Raw genomic sequence first — 20,537 nt, 5'->3', positions numbered from 1 at the left:
TTATCAGGACCCTCTCAGCATGGTGTATACCAATCACGCTGCGCTTCGTGCCAGTATATGGCATTGTACATCCTCAGGTCCTGCCACCCTGCCCTGCGGAGTGGAGCCTGTCTGTATATCACTTGCTGTGTACACAAATGCTTGAGCTTCTTTTTCTTGCTTTGTTGACATGGCGTATCATCAGGCCTCCTGCTGTGTTACCTTACCCACCCCTGTGCATTGTTGCCTACCTACCCTTATAGGGGCAAATAGGCCTCTCGTGATTGTATGCCTCCATCAGTGCTAGCTTGGGAGTTCTCCCATTTGCCTGGTGGCATAGCAGAATTGGCACAGGGCTGAGGGTCTGCCCTGCCTGTGTGATGTATGGAGTAGCGTCTCTGAGCAACCACAGTTACTCTGGCTGTTAGTTACTCTTGCCTACTACAGGATTACTTTATGTTCAAGAATGAGAGTTATCCCCTGCGGTGCCCAGAGAGGCTGTTCCTGCCAGGGATGTGTGTGAGAACTGGGACTTCAGAGCTCTTCAGAACCCTTGTCTCTCCCTGCAAGCAGCAGATTGTGTGTGGAGGAGAGTAGAGAGCTTCCCCTTTGCTATTGTGGTGGGTATCAGGTCCCAATCCATCTGAGCCAGCCCCGCAGCCAGGGCAATTCACATAGGAAAGGGAGGAGAGGGGCTGGTTCTTGCAGCTTCGATCTTAGAAGAAAGCCTCCTTCTACATGGCTTCCTCTTAGCATAGCTTTGAGGGATGCTTTTCCCCCAGGTACATGGGGGGGTCCTCTCCTGGCTCAGCTGCTGGCCCAGCACCCTAGACAAAAGCTGTCTAGTGTGTAGGGTAGCTTGGTTCTCATTCCCAGATTCTCCCTGGGGCAAGGCAACTATAGGTTGGGGGGTGTGGAGGAATTACCAAGGTGACAAACTCTTGACATGGGGCCTCAAAGGCTGAGAACCAAGAGAGACTGGAAAACTCAGGCAGGAGCTGAGCTTGTTTGCGCTACATGAAAGAATAAATAAAGGACAGTGGTGGGGGGAAATTATGTCATTTCAGGAGGTGGTCTGCATGTAGGACCAACTGGGATGAATCTGCCTCATTGGTTTCCTCTGTGGGCTGGAGCAGCTGCAGGAACTTCTATCTCCCCTGCTTGCTACACACCAAAGAAAAGAGCTTAGGGTTGATCTTGTTGCCCCCTCTGAAAGGCCCAGATGTTCTCAAATACTTTGCATTGCCTGGGCTAGGTCCTTTTCTTCTTGGAGCAGCAGGAGAGGAAGGAGCATGGGCACAGAGCCAAAACCTACCACAGACCCAGAGGGTAGACCTGGGGTTGGACCAACTCAGATCCTCACTCCTGCTTCTCTGCTTTGCTTTGCAAAGGTGTGGTAGAAGAGCTAGAGCCCAAGAGGTCAGTGCTGGTGATTGGTGTTGAGGAACAGGGGTTGTGTGGAAGGCATCAAGGTGACTGGTCTGCAGTTCTGGCAGCAGGAGGAACCTCCATGGGAAAACTTTGTCTTCCTGAACTTGTAGTAAGTGCCTGCTACTCAGGGTAGCGGTGGCGCAGTTTGGGAAGGGCCTGTCTTGCATATAACAGATCAGGGTAAGTTGGTGTGGGCAACTTGGAGGTGGAAAGATCAAATCCAGTTTTGTTTTGGAAGCAGTGTTTTGGCAGTAGTTAAACAGATCAGTTGAAACCTGGTAATTATTGCAGCTGCAAGTGGCAAAAAACAAAACCTAAACTCAGCATCTCACTAAGGTACTTAACTGTTAATTTCCAGGAGGGAGAGTCACCCTTCCCAAGCCACCTCAGTTGGTTCACTTTGTCTCTCCCTCTCCTGATTAGATGGATAGAAGCAGTGCTTTGTTTATGAGGAGCAAAATCCTGCTCCCTCCTGCCAAAGCAAAGGAGCCACTGGTATTTTGCTCTCCTTCCTGCAACTAAAGTTTTTCCTGTTCAGGACAGGCTCTGTGTCTGCAAGTTCTCTCCTAGGGTGTCTTCCTCTTCGGTGGGAGAAGTTCCTCAAAAATAAGGCTGAGCACTTTCAGAGAAGCTTATGTCTTCATAGCCTGCTTTAATTCACACCTTCCCTTGCTAGGGTGTAGTTCCCATTCTTGCCTTCACTTCTTGCTTGCTCTTCGCTAACTTCACTGGCCAAAGGCATCTCCTGAATCAACCTGGCAAGCAGGTACATGCTTTGCATTGAGCTGTAACGATGACACTCCTGCTGTTTCAAACTGGCTCTCCCTCACTGTGTCCTGTGCCAGTGTTCTCCCCTAAATATTGTTCATTGGCTGCCCTCACCTGGCATGGGAAGTGACCCTGGAGAAAAAGATTTATTGCTTTGCCCAGAGAAATCCGATTTCATGCAGCGCTCACAGCCGAGCAGCCCGCTTAGACCAGACGGCCTTGGAGATCACTACCACTACGACTTAGCTAGGTTATCCTGAACCTATTTATAGATCTCTTCCTGTTCCCAGCTCCACCCACTGTAGAGTTTTACAACACAGCTTTAAAGTAGGATTCCTGGACTCTCTTCTTCCTGGAGCATATTTGCATTGAGCTGGCTGCTCAGACTCCCTGGTGCAGATCTCGAGGAGGAGGGGGGGTCAAGACCCTAGCAACATGTTGGAAGCCAACAGTAATACAGGCAGCAGGGCATGTCTCCCACCTGTTGTGGTGAGCTCAACACACAACTGGCATGGTGAGCCAAAACTCCTCTGTAGGAGGAGGAAGCAAAGTGCTCTGCTTTTCCAACCTTGGAGGCAACTGAGGAAGTGGTCTCAAAGCAGCCTGTGGAATTGCTTTATTTGGTGGTTTTAGCTCTACTTAGGGAAAAACAGCTATTAACCTGATGGAGCTTCCTTCCTTCTCTTTAGCTCTGCCCCTGATGAACTGTATGTCTCTGTATTTCTCCTCAGCTCACTTTTTTTTTTTTTTTCCCAATCTGGTAGATTCCAAGTCTTGAGAGGAGAGTTGGAGTTTATTCTCCTGAGAGGCCTCTTGGTTGCATCCTCTGTTTCTTTGCTGCCACTGTGCAGCATAGCTTTTGCATATACTGCTGGTTCTGGGGTAGCGGTTGAGGGCCGAGGCAGAAAGTCTTTATAGGTGTGAGACAACTGATATCTCCAGTTAGACTTAAACGGATGATACTTGGAAATACTCTTCCCCTCACGTTGCATTGCTTTCATTTAGCCAGGAAAATCTATTTATTACAAACTAACTGTCAGGAAAAGAGAGGGGAAATGCAAGGGACCCTTTTTGGCTGGACCTTGATGGTGGCCAGGAAGCAAAAGTAAAGTGTGGAAATGTGTTATCTTTAGTATGGCTGATGCACAGCAGCCAGGCAGACCAATTACAGGGAGAAAATCTAGGTGGGGAAAATAATGTTCCTGGACACTTTTCTTTTTTTTCTTTTTTTTTTCTTTTTTAAATGTAGGCTTTGCAGATTACAGAGAAGAAACCATGAAGGAAGTGTTAACGTTCTCCATTTAATGGCCTAGTACATATGCATTCCGGTATTAAACTGCTAGCAAAACTACACCTGCTCCCTGAACTCCAGCATTCTAGAGTCTGTTTTCTACCAAGGCTTTTCTTGATCTTTTAGAACAATCCTTCGATTGAAAAGCTATATTTTTGGTAGTCTTTGTTTCAGCCTTTTTATGGCACTGAGTAGTTTCTTCACAAAGGTCTTTCTGCAGTTCATTCATCTCTATAAATCCTGGTGAATAATTGAATAATCTCTGTGCTAATTTTTTCTTCTTCCTCATTTCTTTCTTTTTTTTTTTTTTTCCGCTCTGATAAATGTTCCCTTGATCCACTCCTCCTGACATGCATCCAGATTGCCATGTGTTTTTCCTTTAAGGAGAGAGGTATATATTTAAAGTTTTATAATGTTAGAGAATAAGAGATGTTTGTGGCTTAATTTTGAGGATGCTAAAAGAAAATATTCTAAAAAATAGGAAAGAGACAGGGAGAAAAGGAAGAACAATCAAAGCCCCAACCCAGCTGTTTAGGGGGAGGGGGATGCTGAGTATCTGCCAAAAATTGTCTTGAGCTGAAAGAAAGTATTTCATTGCACTGTGAGAAACAGCTGCAGAAAGCATGCTCATGCAGATGCCCAGTCTCTGGTTTCAGCCTTACTGTGGTGTTAATGGGAAACAGGAAAAGACAGATATTTTATGTACAAAAAACCAAAATTTCCTCACCTCAGACAACTTGTCAAATTGTGCTCCTCAAAGCTGATGTAATTAAAAAGCTAGCGTGCTAGTTAGAGCTTGGAGCTTTCAGAATGACCTTTTTGTGCTTATGATTCCCAAGGGCTGCTGGTTTGGGCTCTAGGCAAGACTTTTTGTCCCCTTCTCTGCTACTTTACATGGTGTGTAGGGCTTTCTGCTGGGCTTCTGGTGTGCTTTCCTCCACTAGTCACGCAGTTTCCCTCCCACCTGAGTCTGTGAACTCCTGACGCTTAACTAATGAGAGCCTCTTACCCTGTACCCCTCATCTTCAGGCAGCAAAAGCTGGCTTCAGTAAAACAGCGCTTCCCATTCCTGTAAGTGCTGTGATGGGAATCCTGGTCAGAGCATGCATTAATAGACTTCTAAAACTGGAGGATGGTTGCTTAAATCATACCTTATATTTCTCTCTCTTTTTTCTTTTCTTTCTTTTTTTTCCCTTTCTCTTTATTTTTCAATTTTTGATCAGAACCGGCCTTCCTTTCTCCAGTGTGTTGGGATCTTTACAGCAGCCCATGCTGCAGCGCCTCGCCTATTCCACTCGAACTGCCTGCACCGCTGGCTTGGACCTAACCTAGGATAAATCTCGGCGTGGCCTGGGTAGGGGGGAACCATGGGGAGCTCTGCCTCATCGCTGGCCGCAGAGACGGAGTCGGACCATGGCTTCACTAGCCCACCCTACCCGGGGCACCCAGCTGTGGGCTGGTATAGGAGTAGTCACAATGGCCCAGTTTGGGAAAGTGCCCTTATAACACGGCAGCATCAGCATTTACACCACCGGGTGCGAAGGTAAGGAGGAGGGGAAGGAGCCTGCTTACCTCTCAGCTTGAATTCAGGGCAGTGCATTTGGGAGAGAAATTGCTTTGCATCCTATTGGTGCTGTGTCCTTTCATACAGAGGCTGAATACTAATACCTGTGAAATCTAGAGTGAAACTTGAGTGAGGCCAGGCCACATCCTTTTTACAGGGCTGCTGATGTCTCCTGCAAAGCAGACTACAGGGCTTACCTCAGCTCTTCCTCACTCACCTGAATTGTGAAGCTGGCTGCCTGGGAATAGGATCTCAGTTCCTTTAAGGAGTTTGCCATGCTTTTGTTGCTTGTGGCTCTTCTTCTTTTTGACCTCCCAGCTGATTGTTTTAGAAGTATCAGATATGGAGAATTCTCTCTCCAGGTTGGGTAGGGATAAGGAGCAAGAATTTCTGAACTTGGAAGAGCAAGAGATACTGTTTTCATACAAAAGCAGTGAAATGCTTTGAATGTAGATCCAGGGGAAAAAAAACATACCAGAACAGAAATAGTCTGGAAAAGAACTCAGTGCTTCCTACCTTCAGTGTCTGTCCCTCCTCAATGAAATCAGCACCTAAAGCTGTGGCCCTCAGTCGCTGGCTCTGCCCCTTCCCCAGCAGCCACTTGCAGTGAAGAATCTTTCTTCTTATTAGAGGGCTGGTGTTCTGCATTCAGTCTCTGACAGGTTGAGAGATATGTCAAAAGCATCTAACAATCCTCTGCCTGGGGGCTTGGCTGCAGAGGCTTCAGTGTTTTGTGCTAATAATATTTGAGCCTTTGTCTAATGTCTGCTTTACGTAGATTCCCACCTGGCTGGGTTTTTGTTCTTGCTTGAGTCTGTTTGTAGCCCCTAGTCTTTTAGGAGTAGCTGCTTGCTTTTGAGTGTCTCTGAGCTGTTGTGGCTTTCCACTGAAGGCGTTTGCTGTTATGGTCATGCTATATCTGTTGTGTAGTCCTTGTTTTCTTGCCTTGCTGCTACTGTGAATTCCAGCAAGTCTGCTTTGGGGCATCTGGCATAAGATTCAGGGAGACTATAAGGAAAACAACATCATACTTTGCTCCTTTGCAGCCCTATCTTGGGTTTCCTTGTTGAGCTGGTAGCATTATGAAACCAATTAGTTGTTGGCTTTGCCTTCAGTCATGGACTTGAGTTCCTAGCAATGCCCAAGTGGGCCTTAAAAGGGCTATTTTGTGTATGTCTTAACCGTTATTTCTGTGTGTACCAGCCTTTGTGGCTGGCCCGCAGTTCTGTTTGGTGAATCTATGCTGCGTAGGTTTGTCTTGTCTTGTTCAGAGGGATCCTGGCCACAGAGCTGGGTCCTTCCTGCAGGGTTATTCCTTCTGGCCTGCTGCTTTTTCTCTGTTGCCTTGGAGGAGCTGAGAGATGTGTGAAGGCTCACAACTGAATATCCTGGTGCAGATATGCACAGCCAGGATGGAGGTTTAGGAGCTTCCAGTGCAAAACTGGTACTCAGCACTGAAAAGGTTGTGCCTCTGTAGCCTAGTGTTTGTCAACTGTGTGTGCTGCTCGTGATTCAAAGTCTGTAGCTTGGAGGAGCTTGAGAAGCTGTGAGATCCTGACGTGTGGGCATAAATTTCCTAGATGATGGGCCTTCATGACGGAGCAGGATGTTGGGGCAAGAACAGGAACCGCTGGTCTCTGTGCAGATAAAGCCAATGTCCTGTCAGAAGAGGTGTGTTTTCTTGATAATTATGCATTTCCCCCTGATAAAGGGAGAAGAGCAGTCATGTAAGTGCCACATGGTTCCTGGAGACAGGAAAATAGCTGGCTGTGATTCACCAAGGAACAGTTGTGTGGGAAGAACACACTTTAGGCAGTGATTATGGAATTGGGTTCAAAAGACCTGGTGAAAACAGTCAGCCTGTCAGGCATCAAAGTGCCCACAGTTCCTGTGGTGAGACTGATGAAACAGTGTGAAGAAGCAACAGCCGATCGGTATCAAGAGAGGAACAGATAAACACTTTCCTTTAAATGTAATTAAATAAATAGAAAAAGTCAGAGTAGATAGCTCTGCCTCTGAACATCCTTATTCCTGGAGTCGTGTAGCGCAGGAAGGAAGTGGAGTACTGGAGAGTCAATTTGAGGCTGGACAGGAGATCTGGGGTAGACTTTACTTTTCCTGCTGATTTTCTGCCCACAGCTGCCTTTGAGCTGATAATGCTTTGGCTGCTGTAGACAAATGCAGAGCCAAGCGTACTCTGGTCTGTCCAGTGCTTTGGGGATGAACACTGACCTTCTTTGACAGGAAGATAAGGATGCAAGTACTTCATGAGTGACTTTAGTTTGTACTGGATAGGGGAATGGGAGGAGGCTTCCCTCATGGTGGGCTGGGAATAGGGGAATAAATCAGTGCTGTCTGGCTTTCAGGATTTTAGAGGCTGGGAGGAAGCAGACGCAGTGTCTTAAGAGATGGATCCTGTTGCCTAGGTGAGGCTGGTAATCTAGAGTACCGCTTCTGGTGAAGATAGCGGATGTAGGGGGATATGAGAAAGAAGAGGAAAGACCTTAGTGGTAGAAGTAGTAGCTTGAGACTTTTGATACACAGATTTGGGTCCCTGTTCCCTCCTGGGCCAGGCTGCACAATCTCCTTCCATGTGTCAGAGTCCCATCTCTTTAAAATGAGTATGTGCCTGCCTTTTGCAGTGAGCTGGGAGGACACAGCTAGTTAAAGACTAAAGGAACTGTGCATTAATGCATAAGAGTGAAAGAAAGCTTATTGCTGAAATCCCTGCTTAGGGCAAAGATTTTATTTTTAAATACATCTTTGGTAGGTATGTGCACATTCCAGACAAATTCTGGCTTAGTTGGAAGTCCCCAAGGGCTGTCTTGGCTTGTATGCTTAAAGATATCAGGCCTAGGCTGTCTTTGGATGAGAGCATACAGTGCAGCCAGCAGATGCAGAACTTACTGACTGTAGCTTACTAACTAGCAGCTACATGCCGAAACCTTCATAAAGGTGAGAGCAGCAAGGCATGGTGCCAGAAGTCCCAGTGCTGGTGGGTAGCACATAACCCTGTCTCTGTGACTGCAATTGAATTGCTTGTGAGCCTTGTGTTGGTGACAGCTTCTCTTGGTGCTGCTGGAACTGGTGATGGCAGCTCTCAGGTGTGTATCCTTCAACACCTATCAAGGTGTTCGGAGGGATTTAGGGCACTGGACTGCCTTCTAGATGAGATTTAAGAGAGTATTTCTGTTCACCTAGTCTTCATGCCCCATCGTTCATAAAGAGTGGCAACAGGCTTATGTCCTGGCCAAATTCTTGATGGTTTTCTTCCACGTAACCGCAGGCAGATGGGACGTTCCCTGCCTGACCTGCTGTGTTTGCTGTTTGTTGTGAACTTTTCAATGTGGCATGTCCCAGAGCTCGATATGTATTAGCACTAGGCTGGTGGATTGGAAGTGTTCATGGGTTGCAGAGCACTTTAGACACCATGTGGAAGGGCTTATAGCAGTGAGAATTGTTTGAATTTGCTCCACTCAGGAGACGCGTTTTGGGGAAAGTGTTGTGAGATCTGTGTGGCTGAATTTGAGCATCTCTGTCCACTATTCAGTTTGGTTGGAAGCTCTTCTGAGCACCTTCCTCTCAGAAAGTCTGCATTTTATGGGGTACTCAGCTGAGAAGCCCTCAGCATTCTGCAAAGGCTTTACATTTTTCAATAAAAGCCTCTTCAAAATGAAGCACCTCTTGCACAACTGTGGTAGCAGGGGAGGAATAGACAGGTTTGTTTTTTATTTGTTTGTTTGTTTTAATGCTAAAAGTTTATGTATGTCTCTGCTTTGAGAGGACAGAGTGAGAGGACTTGCTTTTATTATTGGCAGCTGGTGGGAGGGTACTTGCTGTACACCTCCCAAGAGCCATGGCTCTGCTGCTCTCCAGAAGCGCTGCTTAATTCTGGAGAGAAACCTGGAGTGAGGCATCCAGGTGTTTGTAAATGCCATGGCTTAAATATATGTAAAGAAACAAATCAGAACTGCTAGGTTAACATCACACAGTCCTGTCTGGGGTTTTTGAACCTTCTTGAAGCTTGTGGGGATGTTAATTGGGGATACTGACATACTGATGAATGGCAAGGAGCCATATGGAAGGGAATTGCAGTTGCTTGCAACTCCTTCCCACCCTCCTGGTTTGTAGCATTTCACTTCTGAGGGAGGTATAAGCAGAACTGGCACCTAGAGGACATGTTTCCTGTTGGGGGAAACCAAGGCCCAGAGGAGAAGTGAGACGTTCAGAACTGGGGAGAAAAGCTGGTGGCAGAGCATGAGATTACTCTGCAGAGTTCTCCTGCTTCTGCTTTCTGTTATTAGATCACAGATAGATGCATCAGCCTCAGGAGTTTGATTGCCTCAGTGGGCTAGCATTCCTGCTCTTTAGAATATATTTACATGGGCAGAGCTGTGGTTTGGGCCGTGGGTTGGGCACAAGCAGTTCCTAGATCTTAATTAGCAACCTTGTTGGTTTGGGGCTTGCTCAGAGACTTGATTTTTTTTGCACCTTGCAGGGGTTAAGCCTGCCTGTGGTTTGCCTGTATTTGACTTTTTTCCCCTCCCTGAGATAGCAGTGTTTCAACCCATTAGTGATTTCAGCTTTTGTTCCCTCTCTTCTATTTACCCCTTGAACTCCTCTTTTCTCATCTCATACTCTTAGGAGCAGCTCAAAACATCAGGCATAGTAATGCATTGCGATGCTGATTTGGGGAAACTCTCAAAACTTGTGGAATTGCTCTCATGCAAAGCTAACCAAATCCATCTCTACATGCACAAGCATGCTGCATAACCTTGCAGGGACTGGTGAGCTACTTCCAAGCTGCTGGCAAGGAACCAGTGTGGTTCCTTGAATCCGTGTGGTTGTGGGAAAGCTGAAGATAACCAAAATCTAATCTAACTCTATATCCATGGAGGAGGGATAAGAAGAAAAGAGAGACTAGCCTACTAAACCACAAGGGTGCTAGCATCTGCTGTGAGATTCAGGATGTGCCTGTTCATCATGCTGGAGTAGAGCTCATAGTCCCCAGGTGCTGCAGGAAGATGGATGTGTCCCTATGTGGGTTGTACTCCCTGTGGGAGGAGTTGCAGCATCAAAGTTCAACTGGGAGTTGGTAGAGTAATTATATTACCATTGAAGTGGAGTGTGTCGTGAATGAACGGTCTGTAGGCCTTTGTTCCTTCAGATGAGACAGTCCCCCTGGGTGCAGGGCTGTTGTGAATAGAAGGGCTGTTGTTCTAGGGACACAGGGAGAAATAGTGGTTCGATGCTATTTGAATTTAGCAGGCTAGGGGCTGCATAAGAAATCATGCATCTGTCTGTTCCTGCCCAGGGGTCCCCAACCTGGCCAAGTAGCTGTACTTTATCAACCTCCCTCCATCTAGTATGCAGATCCTCAACAAACTGCCCTGGGCTTTTATTTGAATTGGGTAACCTCCCATGCTTCTAGCCCTGCAGCACCTACCTTCCCACTCTGACTAGTACTGGCAAAGCACTGATAATGCAGCTGACAGACTGTGCCAGCCAGCCTGTCTAGTGGAGCATCCATGCCAGCAAAGATCCTGGGGAGGGGCAGTTGCTGAAGGTGACTGTGAGAAGGTGTGAAGAACCTATCTGAAGAGAAGGAAACTGCTCCTAGGTTACAGATGGCATTTATGAAGTTACAGCAGGATATTAAAACCACAAGGAAACTTGAATCAACCTGTGAATGCAGCCTGCAGACCTTCTGGATGGCGGCAGGACAGTCAGCAGGAAAGTCAGGGCAGTGCATGGTGCAAGGACAAGAGTTTAGGCTGCAGGCACTTTAGTTTCCACTTCTGGGAACTAAAGGGACATCATTTGCCCTTGCCCAGACAGTTCAGAGCTCAGCTCTGTCTTCTGATGCATGGGTTAAAGCTCTCCCAACTGCAGCTCCTGCGTGCAGCTCTCAGAGATACAGCATGCTGGGGCTTGTAGTTTAAACAGAGCAAGGCTCCTACATTCAAAACCTGGCAGATTCACGAAAGCACAAGGTGATGTTGGGAGCCTGGCTCTTAGCACCTTTAGACATGGAAATGACAGGATGTCCATAGCCCCCTGTGCCTTCTGTAACACACTCAGGAGCTGTTGTTGGAACAGTGAGAAGCAAGCTCAGGTGGACGCATGTGGGATCTTTCCATCTTACTGAACCTGCTTTTGACCTGCATACCTTGGAAAAGTAAAGCTATACGTGTGTATATATAGATCTGTGTGTGTGTGTGTATATATATATATGTATGTATGTGTGTGTGTGTGTGTATACACACAAACGTATATAAAATGTTCCCCTGATTCCTTGCAGCAGGAGGAGAAACCTTTTATTCTGAGCTCTGGTCTTGGCTTATATGTGCCCCATGCAACACTGGGACTTCCTCTCAGACCTGTGCCACCAGCTCTAGTAAGCAGGTCCTCTTTAACCTCCCCTGCTGAGGGACTAAGTTTTCTGCCTTACGTGACAGCTCCAGCATCTGTCTGTGCAGAAGACTGGATTTGGAAATATATGCTTCTGAAATGTGAAAAGTATTTTGCAGGAGCTGCAAGATTGCAGCCCATGGTGCAAAGCTGACTGTTCATTAACCCTGCATTAACCTCTTGCCTAGCAGCCTGCATGGCACAGAGACCATGTAGTGACATGTATGTTTAGCACATCGTTGCATTGCACATACCCTACAGAACCTCCTAACAAACCAGTAAAACTTGGCACAATGACCTATTTTCCTTGGGTTGTATTTTCCTACAGCAAATGTTTAGATGCTTCCCATCTTCTGGGCACTGCTGGTATGGGAACTGCAGCCCCGGACTTGCTCAGTACCTGTGTGATTGGCTGTTGGTGAGCGCTGTCTATAGTAACATGGTGGGGAGGGCGTGGTGGCTAACGGGACCCATCCGTCGTGTACAGCATTGAGTCTACTGCAGGCAGAGCATGCGCTCTCACTCTTTCTCTCCCTCTCTTTCTTCCCTCTCTCTCTGCCCTATAACTGTGGGTTGACAATGTTGTCATTCGGGTTGTCCTCGGAGAGCGTGTGCGCTGACCTTACCCTACTGGGAAGGGAAGAAGAGCTGTTTGTGAGAGTGTGCTTGACTTTTCTTGAAGAAGTTCAGGAGCTTAAAGGAGAATGGGAGCTACCATCCCTGGCAGGAAGTGCTGCATCTTGCTGAGAGGGAAGGGATGCTGAGCTGCATGTTGGAGGAGCCCCAACATGGGCTTTACTTGGGATTGCTTTGATAGCTGGATGCTTCTCTGGCACATGGAGATGTGAGGGTTAATTGCACATGCTCAAGCCAGGAGCATCCTCTAACTGAAGCGTTCTTCATCTTTATGAGGAAGTAAACAGTACTGTGTTCTGAATTACTGAGTCCAGAGGCCTCTAGGGTACAGTATAACTTTTAGGGGCTTCCCTAGTAATTACTGTGTTGCTAACTGCTGGAGGGGCTACTGCCATCAGCATAAGGAAATGAAAAAGTAAAGCAGGCCATGCAATTGAGAGCATTCACAGCCAAGCAGGCATAAGATCAGCCTGTTTTATCCCACTGTATTTCTTGGAAATTGTTGCCAATGTTCCTGTCCAAAGTTCAGGAACACGAGAGAGAAGTAAGTGACATTTATAGGTCAGCTGCACATGCCTTCCCAATTAGCAAGGGGCACGGAGTTCACTGCAAGTGTGCGTGCCTCACTGCTTGCATACAGGCAATACAAGGTAGGCTGAGATTGTCCTTAGCTAGAGCTTCTCTGGTTGGAGAGGGAGCACGCACACTTGATTCAGCATAAACTGCTCTGCCTCCAAGGGCCACTTATAGCCACTTCAGCTCCTGGTTAATTCCTGTTTAACCTGATCTCTGGCTCATGTCCTGGAGATTAGGCCTTCACTCTGTTCAGGGAGTGGCTGTTGTTTTAGAAAGGAGACAGGAGACCTCATGATCTTCTGCTGTTGACATAAATCTTGCTAGCACTGAAAGATTGAGTGTGAGTTAGTTGAAGACCTAGAAGCTTATTCACAGTTCCTTTGGTCTGATACCTGCAGACAAATGCTGTTCTCCACTGCTCTGTGGCCAGGTGCTGACTTCTGAAGTGCTAAAGGGTGCTTAGATGTCATGGTAGCTCAGTGAATGCCAGGCTCAGTTGTGTTTTGTTCTCTTAAGATTTTTCCCACATACATACCCAAACCCTTTAATTGCTGTAATAAAGCATATGCCCTTGCATATGTCCTGTTTGCAGATAGCAGGACTGGATAGAGCCAAAGGTTTGGAAAAAAATATTCTTACCTGCTAGCATAGTATAGAGGGTGTTGAAGGATCAGTACAAGTAATTGAGAAATTCATGTTTGGTTTCTGACCTCATCATAGACTTAGTGTTTGGGCAGGACCCTTGGTCTTTTAATACCTTGGTCCCTGTCTAGATAGCAGACCACCTAGGAAGAGAATCCAAGGCCCTCCACAGCATCACTGTATGCTGCAGGCACAGAACTGCATGGATACCTAGGTAGAAGTGTGTACAGGCCTGAAGTCTTTATTTCTTTTAGGCACTTGTGTGTTTCTTAGGCTGGAGTGGGAAAATCATTCCCAGTTCTGTCCAGAACTTCCCCGGAAGCTTGGTGGAAAGAGCGAATCCAGCAGCTAGCCAGCTATTGCAAGCTAAGAAAGGAACAGCCATATCACTGTTTTCCTTGGAGACTGAGCAGATGCTGGCTATACTCTTCTGACTAATCCTGATAATTAGGGTCCTAGATCCTTCTTGCTGTTACAGGTCCTCTGTGAGTTAAAAGTTTTTATTTCCTGACCTCTGGACCGTGAGTGCTCTGCAGCCAACCTGAACTTCAGTTGTGAGCTTGAAAAGCAAGTATGTACATCTCACCTGTGCCACACTGCTGGGTGCTGTTTAACATATCTCACCCTAGGGGCATCTGTACCCCAAAACTCAACCCTGGGGAAGGGTGGGAGATGTGAACTGTCTAGAGGGAGGTATACTGAGTGTTGTCCCTGCATGTATCTGAGAGCTGCATTGAACCCTTAGTGGCAGCTGGCAGCCCAGGATATTTCTGACAAGCCGTGATGACCAGCTAGCACACTTTGTGCTTGCCTGCCACTAGGATTCCAGGTAGGTAGGCAGGTAACTTGCAGTCTATTTCTTTTAAGTTGTTGATGGTCTCCCTCAGTGAGTGGTGCATATATCATTTGACTGCCAATACTCTCCCCTCTCTGCTGCAGCAAGTGAGCTGCTATGTGATTTGGCAGGAAGGGCCAACCCCACTGCAGGCTTTTGCCATGTGTCAGAATAAATTGCTTCTTCCTCTTATTGCATAGAGGAGATGCTGGTTCATTTGCCCTGTGTCTGAACAGCACCTGAGGCAGCTGCTCCCCCTGTATTCATCCTCCTCCTGAGCCTGCAGGTAGAGCAGAACCTGCTGGCTGCAGCATGGCAATGGGCTCCTCAAACCAAGGCTGATGCAGCAACTGATTTTGTGCATTATTGCATTCATCTGCGAGACATGAAATAAAATGGAAAGGGGAGCAGAGCTGCTGGAGGAAGTAAGGATGATCCAGGCTGAGGCCAGCTGTGGGGTTGGTGGGATTTACTGCTGTTCAAAGCCTACATCCCCAGGCAGCCCAGCTCACCAAGCAAGCCCTCAGCCCTGCTTCACCCCAGATCAGTAGAACATGGAGGAATGTGACTCCATTGCAGCAGTCTGCACCAGGTTGTCTTGCATGATTTCTCCAGCATCTAGCAGTAAATGTAAGTGCCCTTCAAAGTTGCATCTGAAGCCAAAAACTCCAGGGAGAGAGTGAGTGTGTGCATGTGTGTGCATACTCCAGTACCTGATTAATTTGGGACAGTGCCCTGGGCGGTCTTAGAAGGACTCTGTGTGTTGAGAGTCTATCCTTGGATCAGTGCTCAGTGGAGGGATTGCAGATGCGATTCCTAAGGTAAGAGAAGAAGGTATGAAGGTTTGTGCTCTGCCCTCTGGTCTCCTGCTACCAAAAGAGCAGAGCTGCTAAAGCACATTGAGAGATAACAATGATTGTCTAGTCAGTGGCGTTAATGGCAAATGTCTCCAGGAGGAACAACCATCCTCGCCTTTCTTCTTGCTGCAAGATGATGTCCATTAGCATGGCTATGGTGGCTTGATTACTGTGCCCTGATCTGACTATGAGCTGGACTCCAGACATGTCAAGTGTTGCTAGAGTTCATCTCTTTTCCTCTGTCCTTTGGCAATCTTTCTTTCCACAGATCAGTACAAAGCTTGTTGGCTGGGTTGTTAAGCCTGAACTGCTTTCCTGAGACACGAGACTGGCTTAGCTTTTTGTTAAGGCATGCTAATCATCCTAAAGGGAGACTGACTGCCCCTGGCAACCGATGACAGTGCCCTGCTTGCTTTTGTCTTGCCAGAATGCTTGGGGTCCTGCTTGCAGTGCCCAGAGTGTGGCTGGTAAATGAGGGGATAATGTTGCATAGTCTGGCATGGGATAGTGCTGCTGCACAGTTTGGCAGTGTTGATGGTGGTCACAATTAGTTTCCTTGTTTGCAGGAACAGTACTCCAGCAGTTCTCCTCCCAGCAGCAGGAGGGAACAGAGAGACTGGCCAAATTAAAAACACAAATTGTGAGATGGGAGCTTTGAGCTCTGCTCCCTTCCTCTGCCAGTGCCTCACTTCGTAGCTGTGGGCTGCAGCCTTGAGTGTGTTTTGTTAATCTCAACTAACAAAATGGTTCCTTATGGAACCATGAGTCTTTCTCTCTCCCTCCATCCCAAGTGGTACCAAGCTGGGGTTTTTTTTGTTTTTTTTGTTTTTGTTTTTTAATTGCGCCTTGGATCTATGCCTTCATTTTTCAAGGCAGAATTTGGGAAAATGGCCATTGCTCAAGCAAATAGCAGCCTGCCCCATGGAGTAAGTTATGGGCAGGACTGAGAACTGCTATGAGAAAAGAAGAGAGGGGCTTTGCAGGGTTCTCCTACCTCCTTTGCCTCGGTTTCCCAATGGTTATGGCTGTGTTTCAGTAGCTTCCACCTCTCCACTCACCCATGGAATGCTCTGTCTGGGTCTCTTCCACTTAAGGGGCATGGGACAGCAAATAGTCATGATAGGTGAGGTGTGGAGCTTGGTGCAGATGTGCTGTCTTTGGCCATGGCAGCTCTGAGAATTCATGTCTGTCCAGCAGGACAGTGAGGGGCCTGGTGGCTCTCTTGATCATTACATGGCTTCCTATGACAACATTATTTTGCCTTTCAGGTCCTGAAGGCAGCAAACAGCTTGGAGTTCTCTTTTCATCCTGGAAAGAAAGAATTTAATCTAAAATACAGGGCAGTGTTTTAAGGCTGAGCTGGTGGCACTAATTATGAAAGTGAGGTGAGGCTGTGGTGGTGTTCACAGAACACCAGTTGCACCTCCTCAGTCCTGCCCCATCCCATGCTGTCTGTCTAAGAGACATCCTAAGAGATGTCCTGTAGTCCATTCCCTCCCATGTCTTATCTGAAATCCTTTTGCCTGACCCTCTCATGGCCTTCCCTTCTGTTTTTCCCAACTCATGTTTCGCAGGTGATCATTGATATGAAGCTCTACCCATTCTATCATCTCTGGGCATGCATCACATAGGCATCCTGTGACCAACCTGTAGACGTGTGCAGGGACAGCAGGTGTCCCCCTCTGGGCTTGGTGTGAGGAAGGGTTCATGGCGGGGTAGAGCCAGCCCAGCAGTTCTGCACTGGACATGGTTAGGAGGCAGTAATAGAGGAGAAAGCTCAGAGGAGACCCCACAACGAGCAGATCTGAAAGGCTGGCATACATCCTTGAGAGAGCAAAAGATAACATCTCTCCTTGGTATATCAAACTCAGTTATGTCTCCGTGATGCATTGAAGGCAAAAGAGTCGTGCCCCCTTTCCTCTCTGGCCATAAAAGATGATGAAAAAGATATTCTGCAAACTCCCTGGATGCTATTTTTTCACTACTGTTAATGCTCTGAGAGGGGCATTAACCCCAGCTTTTGTGCCTTTTTTAAAGGACAAGATTTCTGTTTTTTTTTTTTTTTTTTTTAATTAAAACCTGCCATGATTTGAAATGAATTGGTGTAATAATAGTAAAGAACATCATCTTCCCAGCTTTTCTTCCTCAGTACATCGCTAGTCCTCCTAGCTCTGGCATGATAGTTATAAATCCCCTCCCCTGGTTTCTGTGCATCTGCCTTACTTCAGTGGAGGCTTGGAGGTTTATGCTCCCAGGGGGATTGGAAAGCTCTCAGGCACCTGCATGCTGTGTCCTGCTTATGTGTTCAGCATTAAACTGATCACCTCCTTGGGCCAGATCAGTAGAGACTCCTGAAGACTGCAAGAGAAGAGGCTATCTCCAGGGTGTAATTTGGCATCATGGTGTAGGATCCTCTAAGCGCTTTTGTCCTCAAGTTCCTGCTGGGGCAGTAGGCCATTGGATGCTCCTGGTATCTCCCACTCTTTTCTTGGTGCACCTTGAGGTTTAAAGGGCCTTGCCTTCAAGGCCAAAGTTTCATCCTGAGGAATGTGAGGCCGTGGGGAGGGATTGTGAGGATTCAGTATCCTAGCAGGCCCTACTAGTCACATAATCTGAGTGATGCTATTCTGCGAGTCCTCCATGGGCTGATGGTGCCAGGGCTGTGTTCACTCTGTATGTTCTTCTCTATATGTTCTTCTGCCATGTTCAAAGGGCCTGAGTTTTTAGGGCTGAGAGTCGTCTGAACACTGTTCCTAGGTCAGCAGGCATCACTCCCCTTCTGCCAGATCTGAAACTCTTTTGTCTTTGTCTGCAGCTCATCTCGCTGCCTGGCAGCTGAACTACTCTTCCCTTTCCCTGACTCACCTTTGTTCAGCTCATCTGTATTACTGAGTGGGGAAGGTATCTACCGGGACTGACCCTTCACAGCCTCTTGGGAAGTTTTCTAAGTTGCCTCAAGGCAAGGAAGGATATGCCAGCCAGTCAATGAATGATTAGATCTGGTTTTAGAGCTCCCAACCCTTCCTTCAAACTCTTCCTTCCTAAACAATGGAGTCCTTTCAAAATTTGAAATTTTTCCTTTACCTTCTTTTCTACAGAAGTGTTCGGGCTTCTTCACACACGAATAATGGCAAATTGTAACTCCTTCCTGCCAGGGCCATTGAAGCGGACATTTGGAATTTACAGTGCCTGTTTGATGTTGAGAACAAATTTAGTACAATGAGCAAGCAGGATTTCAGGACATCTGCCTGGTGTATATGCAGCAAGCATCTCTCACAGTGTAAGAGCACCCCTGGCCCTGGCATTTGAGACTTGTGATTGACTTCAAGAGTGTTGGATCAGCCCTTTTCAACTCCATGGTTGATGCTGAGTTTTTAGTCCTGTCATCTCAGTGTGGAGAGTCAAAGGTTCAAAAGGTTTATTCAGTGTTTTTGTGTGTTGCCAACCCCTGGACTCCTAGATGGTGACGTCTGTGTGACTTGTGACTGCAGCAGGACCATGAGCAGCCATTCCTTATGAAAACCTCACAACAAAATGTAATTCCAAGATTCCCTTTTGCAGCTCCCAGGGAAACCTTCCCTCCCTTAGGAGCCTTTCTTACAAACAAGTGAATGTTTTATTTAGTAGCAGATCTCTGAGATGCCTCATTTTCATTTGTGGGAGTGATTTCAAGAGTCCTAACCTTCCTCCACTTCAGTTGCTCATGAAGTTTGCTGGACAAGTTTATTTTATGTGGAATTTTCTGTGGTACTGCTTAGGCCAAAGATATAATAATAAAAAATATAGAAGGTAGATGAAGCTCTCTGAAATGCCTGTATACCAATGCACGCAGCATGGGGAATAAGCAGGAAGAGTTAGAGATCTGTGTGCGGTCGCAGGGCCATGATCTCATTGCGGTTGCAGAGACATGGTGGGATAGTTCACATGACTGGGATGCTGTCATGGACGGCTAGGTGCTTTTTAGGAAAGACAGGCCAGGAAGGCGAGGTGGTGGAGTTGCTCTTTATGTGAGGGAGCAACTAGAATGTATGGAGCTCTGCCTCGGGGTGGATGAAGAGCAAGTTGAGAGCCTATGGGTAAGGATTAAAGGGCAGGCTAACATGGGCGACACGGTTGTGGGGGGTTTACTACAAGCCACCTGATCAGGAAGAAGTAGTCGATGAGGCCTTCTACAGACAGCTGGAAGCAGCCTCACGATCACAGGCCCTGGTTCTCATGGGAGACTTCAACCCCCCTGGCATCGGCTGGGAAGACAGCACAGCTAGGCACAAAGAGTCAAAGAGGTTCCTGCAGAGCATTGAGGATAATTTCTTGACCCAGGTGGTGGAGACGCCAGCAAGGAGAGATGCAATGCTAGACTTTGTACAAACAAACAAAGAAGGTCTAGTTGGAGATGTGAAGGTTGGGGGCAGCCTTGGCTGCAGTGACCGTGAGATGGTGGAGTTCAGGATCCTACGAGGAGGGAGCAGGGCAATAAGTAGGATTGCAATGCCGGACTTGAGGAGAGCTAACTTTGGCTTCTTCAGGGACCTACTTAGGGGAATGTCCTGGGGTAGGGCCCTAGAAGGAAGAGGGGTCCAAGAAAGCTGGTTAATATTCAAGCGTCACTTCCTCCAGGCTCAGGATCAGTGCATCCCTCTGAGTAAGAAGTCCAGCAAAGCGGATTCAGCAGGAGACCTGCATGGAGGAGCAAGGAACTCCTGGCCAAACTCCAACAGAAGAAGGAAGTACACAGAGGGTGGAAAAGGGGACAGGCCACTTGGGAGGAATACAGGGACGTTGTCAGAGTGTGCAGGGATGCGACGAGGAAGGCTAAGGCCCAGTTGGAATTAAATCTGGCAAGGGATGTCAAGGACAACCAGAAGGCCTTCTTCCAACACATCAATAGCAAAAGGAAGACTAGGGAAAACGTGGGCCCGCTGCTGAATGGGGCAGGTGCCCTGGTGACAAAAGATACAGAGAAGGCAGAGTTATTGAATGCCTTCTTTGCTTCAGTCTTCACTGCTAAGGCCAGTCCTGAGGAACTGCAGACCTTGGAGACAAGAGAGGAAGGCTGGAGAAAGGCAGACTCTCCCTTGGTGGAGGAGGATCAGGTTAGAGATCTTTTGTCCAAACTTGACATCCACGAATCCACGGGCCCTGATGGGATGCAGCCACGAGTGCTGAGGGAGCTGGCGGATGTTATCGCTAGGCCACTCTCCATCATCTTGGAAAGGTCCTGGAGATCAGGAGAGGTGCCTGAGGACTGGAAGAAGGCCAATGTCACCCCAGTCTTCAATAAAGGGCAAGAAGGAGGAGCCAGGAAACCCCAGGCCTGTCAGCCTCACCTCCATCCCTGGAAAGGGGATGGAACAGCTCCTCCTGGAGGTCATCACTAAGCATGTGGAGGACAAGAAGGTGATCGGGAGTAGTCAGCATGGATTCCCCAAAGGGAAATCATGCTTGACCAATCTGATAGCCTTCTCTGATGGGATGACTGGCTGGGTAGATGAGGGGAGAGCAGTGGATGTTGTCTACCTGGACTTGAGCAAGGCTTTGGACACTGTC

General features: G+C 47.4%; 1 protein-coding gene across 14 annotated transcripts in view; it reads left to right on the top strand.

The window, feature by feature from the left end:
• CAPN15 (calpain 15) overlaps positions 1–20,537 on the top strand; it is a 62,697-nt gene that overhangs the window by 13,714 nt on the left and 28,446 nt on the right. For 6 of the 14 annotated variants that reach the window (XM_068908295.1, XM_068908293.1, XM_068908296.1 and 3 more), the window contains one exon: positions 4,693–5,012. The exons of the other annotated variants lie outside the window; for them this stretch is intronic. In XM_068908295.1, the coding sequence (XP_068764396.1) occupies positions 4,837–5,012 (176 nt within the window). In that variant the 5' untranslated portion in view covers positions 4,693–4,836. The remainder of the gene's footprint in view (positions 1–4,692; positions 5,013–20,537) is intronic. 14 annotated transcript variants of the gene reach the window in all.

Source organism: Struthio camelus, chromosome 15 (genome assembly GCF_040807025.1).
Source record: "Struthio camelus isolate bStrCam1 chromosome 15, bStrCam1.hap1, whole genome shotgun sequence".
Taxonomy (NCBI): Eukaryota; Metazoa; Chordata; class Aves; order Struthioniformes; family Struthionidae; genus Struthio; species Struthio camelus.
Note: the sequence above shows the minus strand (reverse complement) of the source record. Positions and strands in the feature narration are given on the sequence as shown.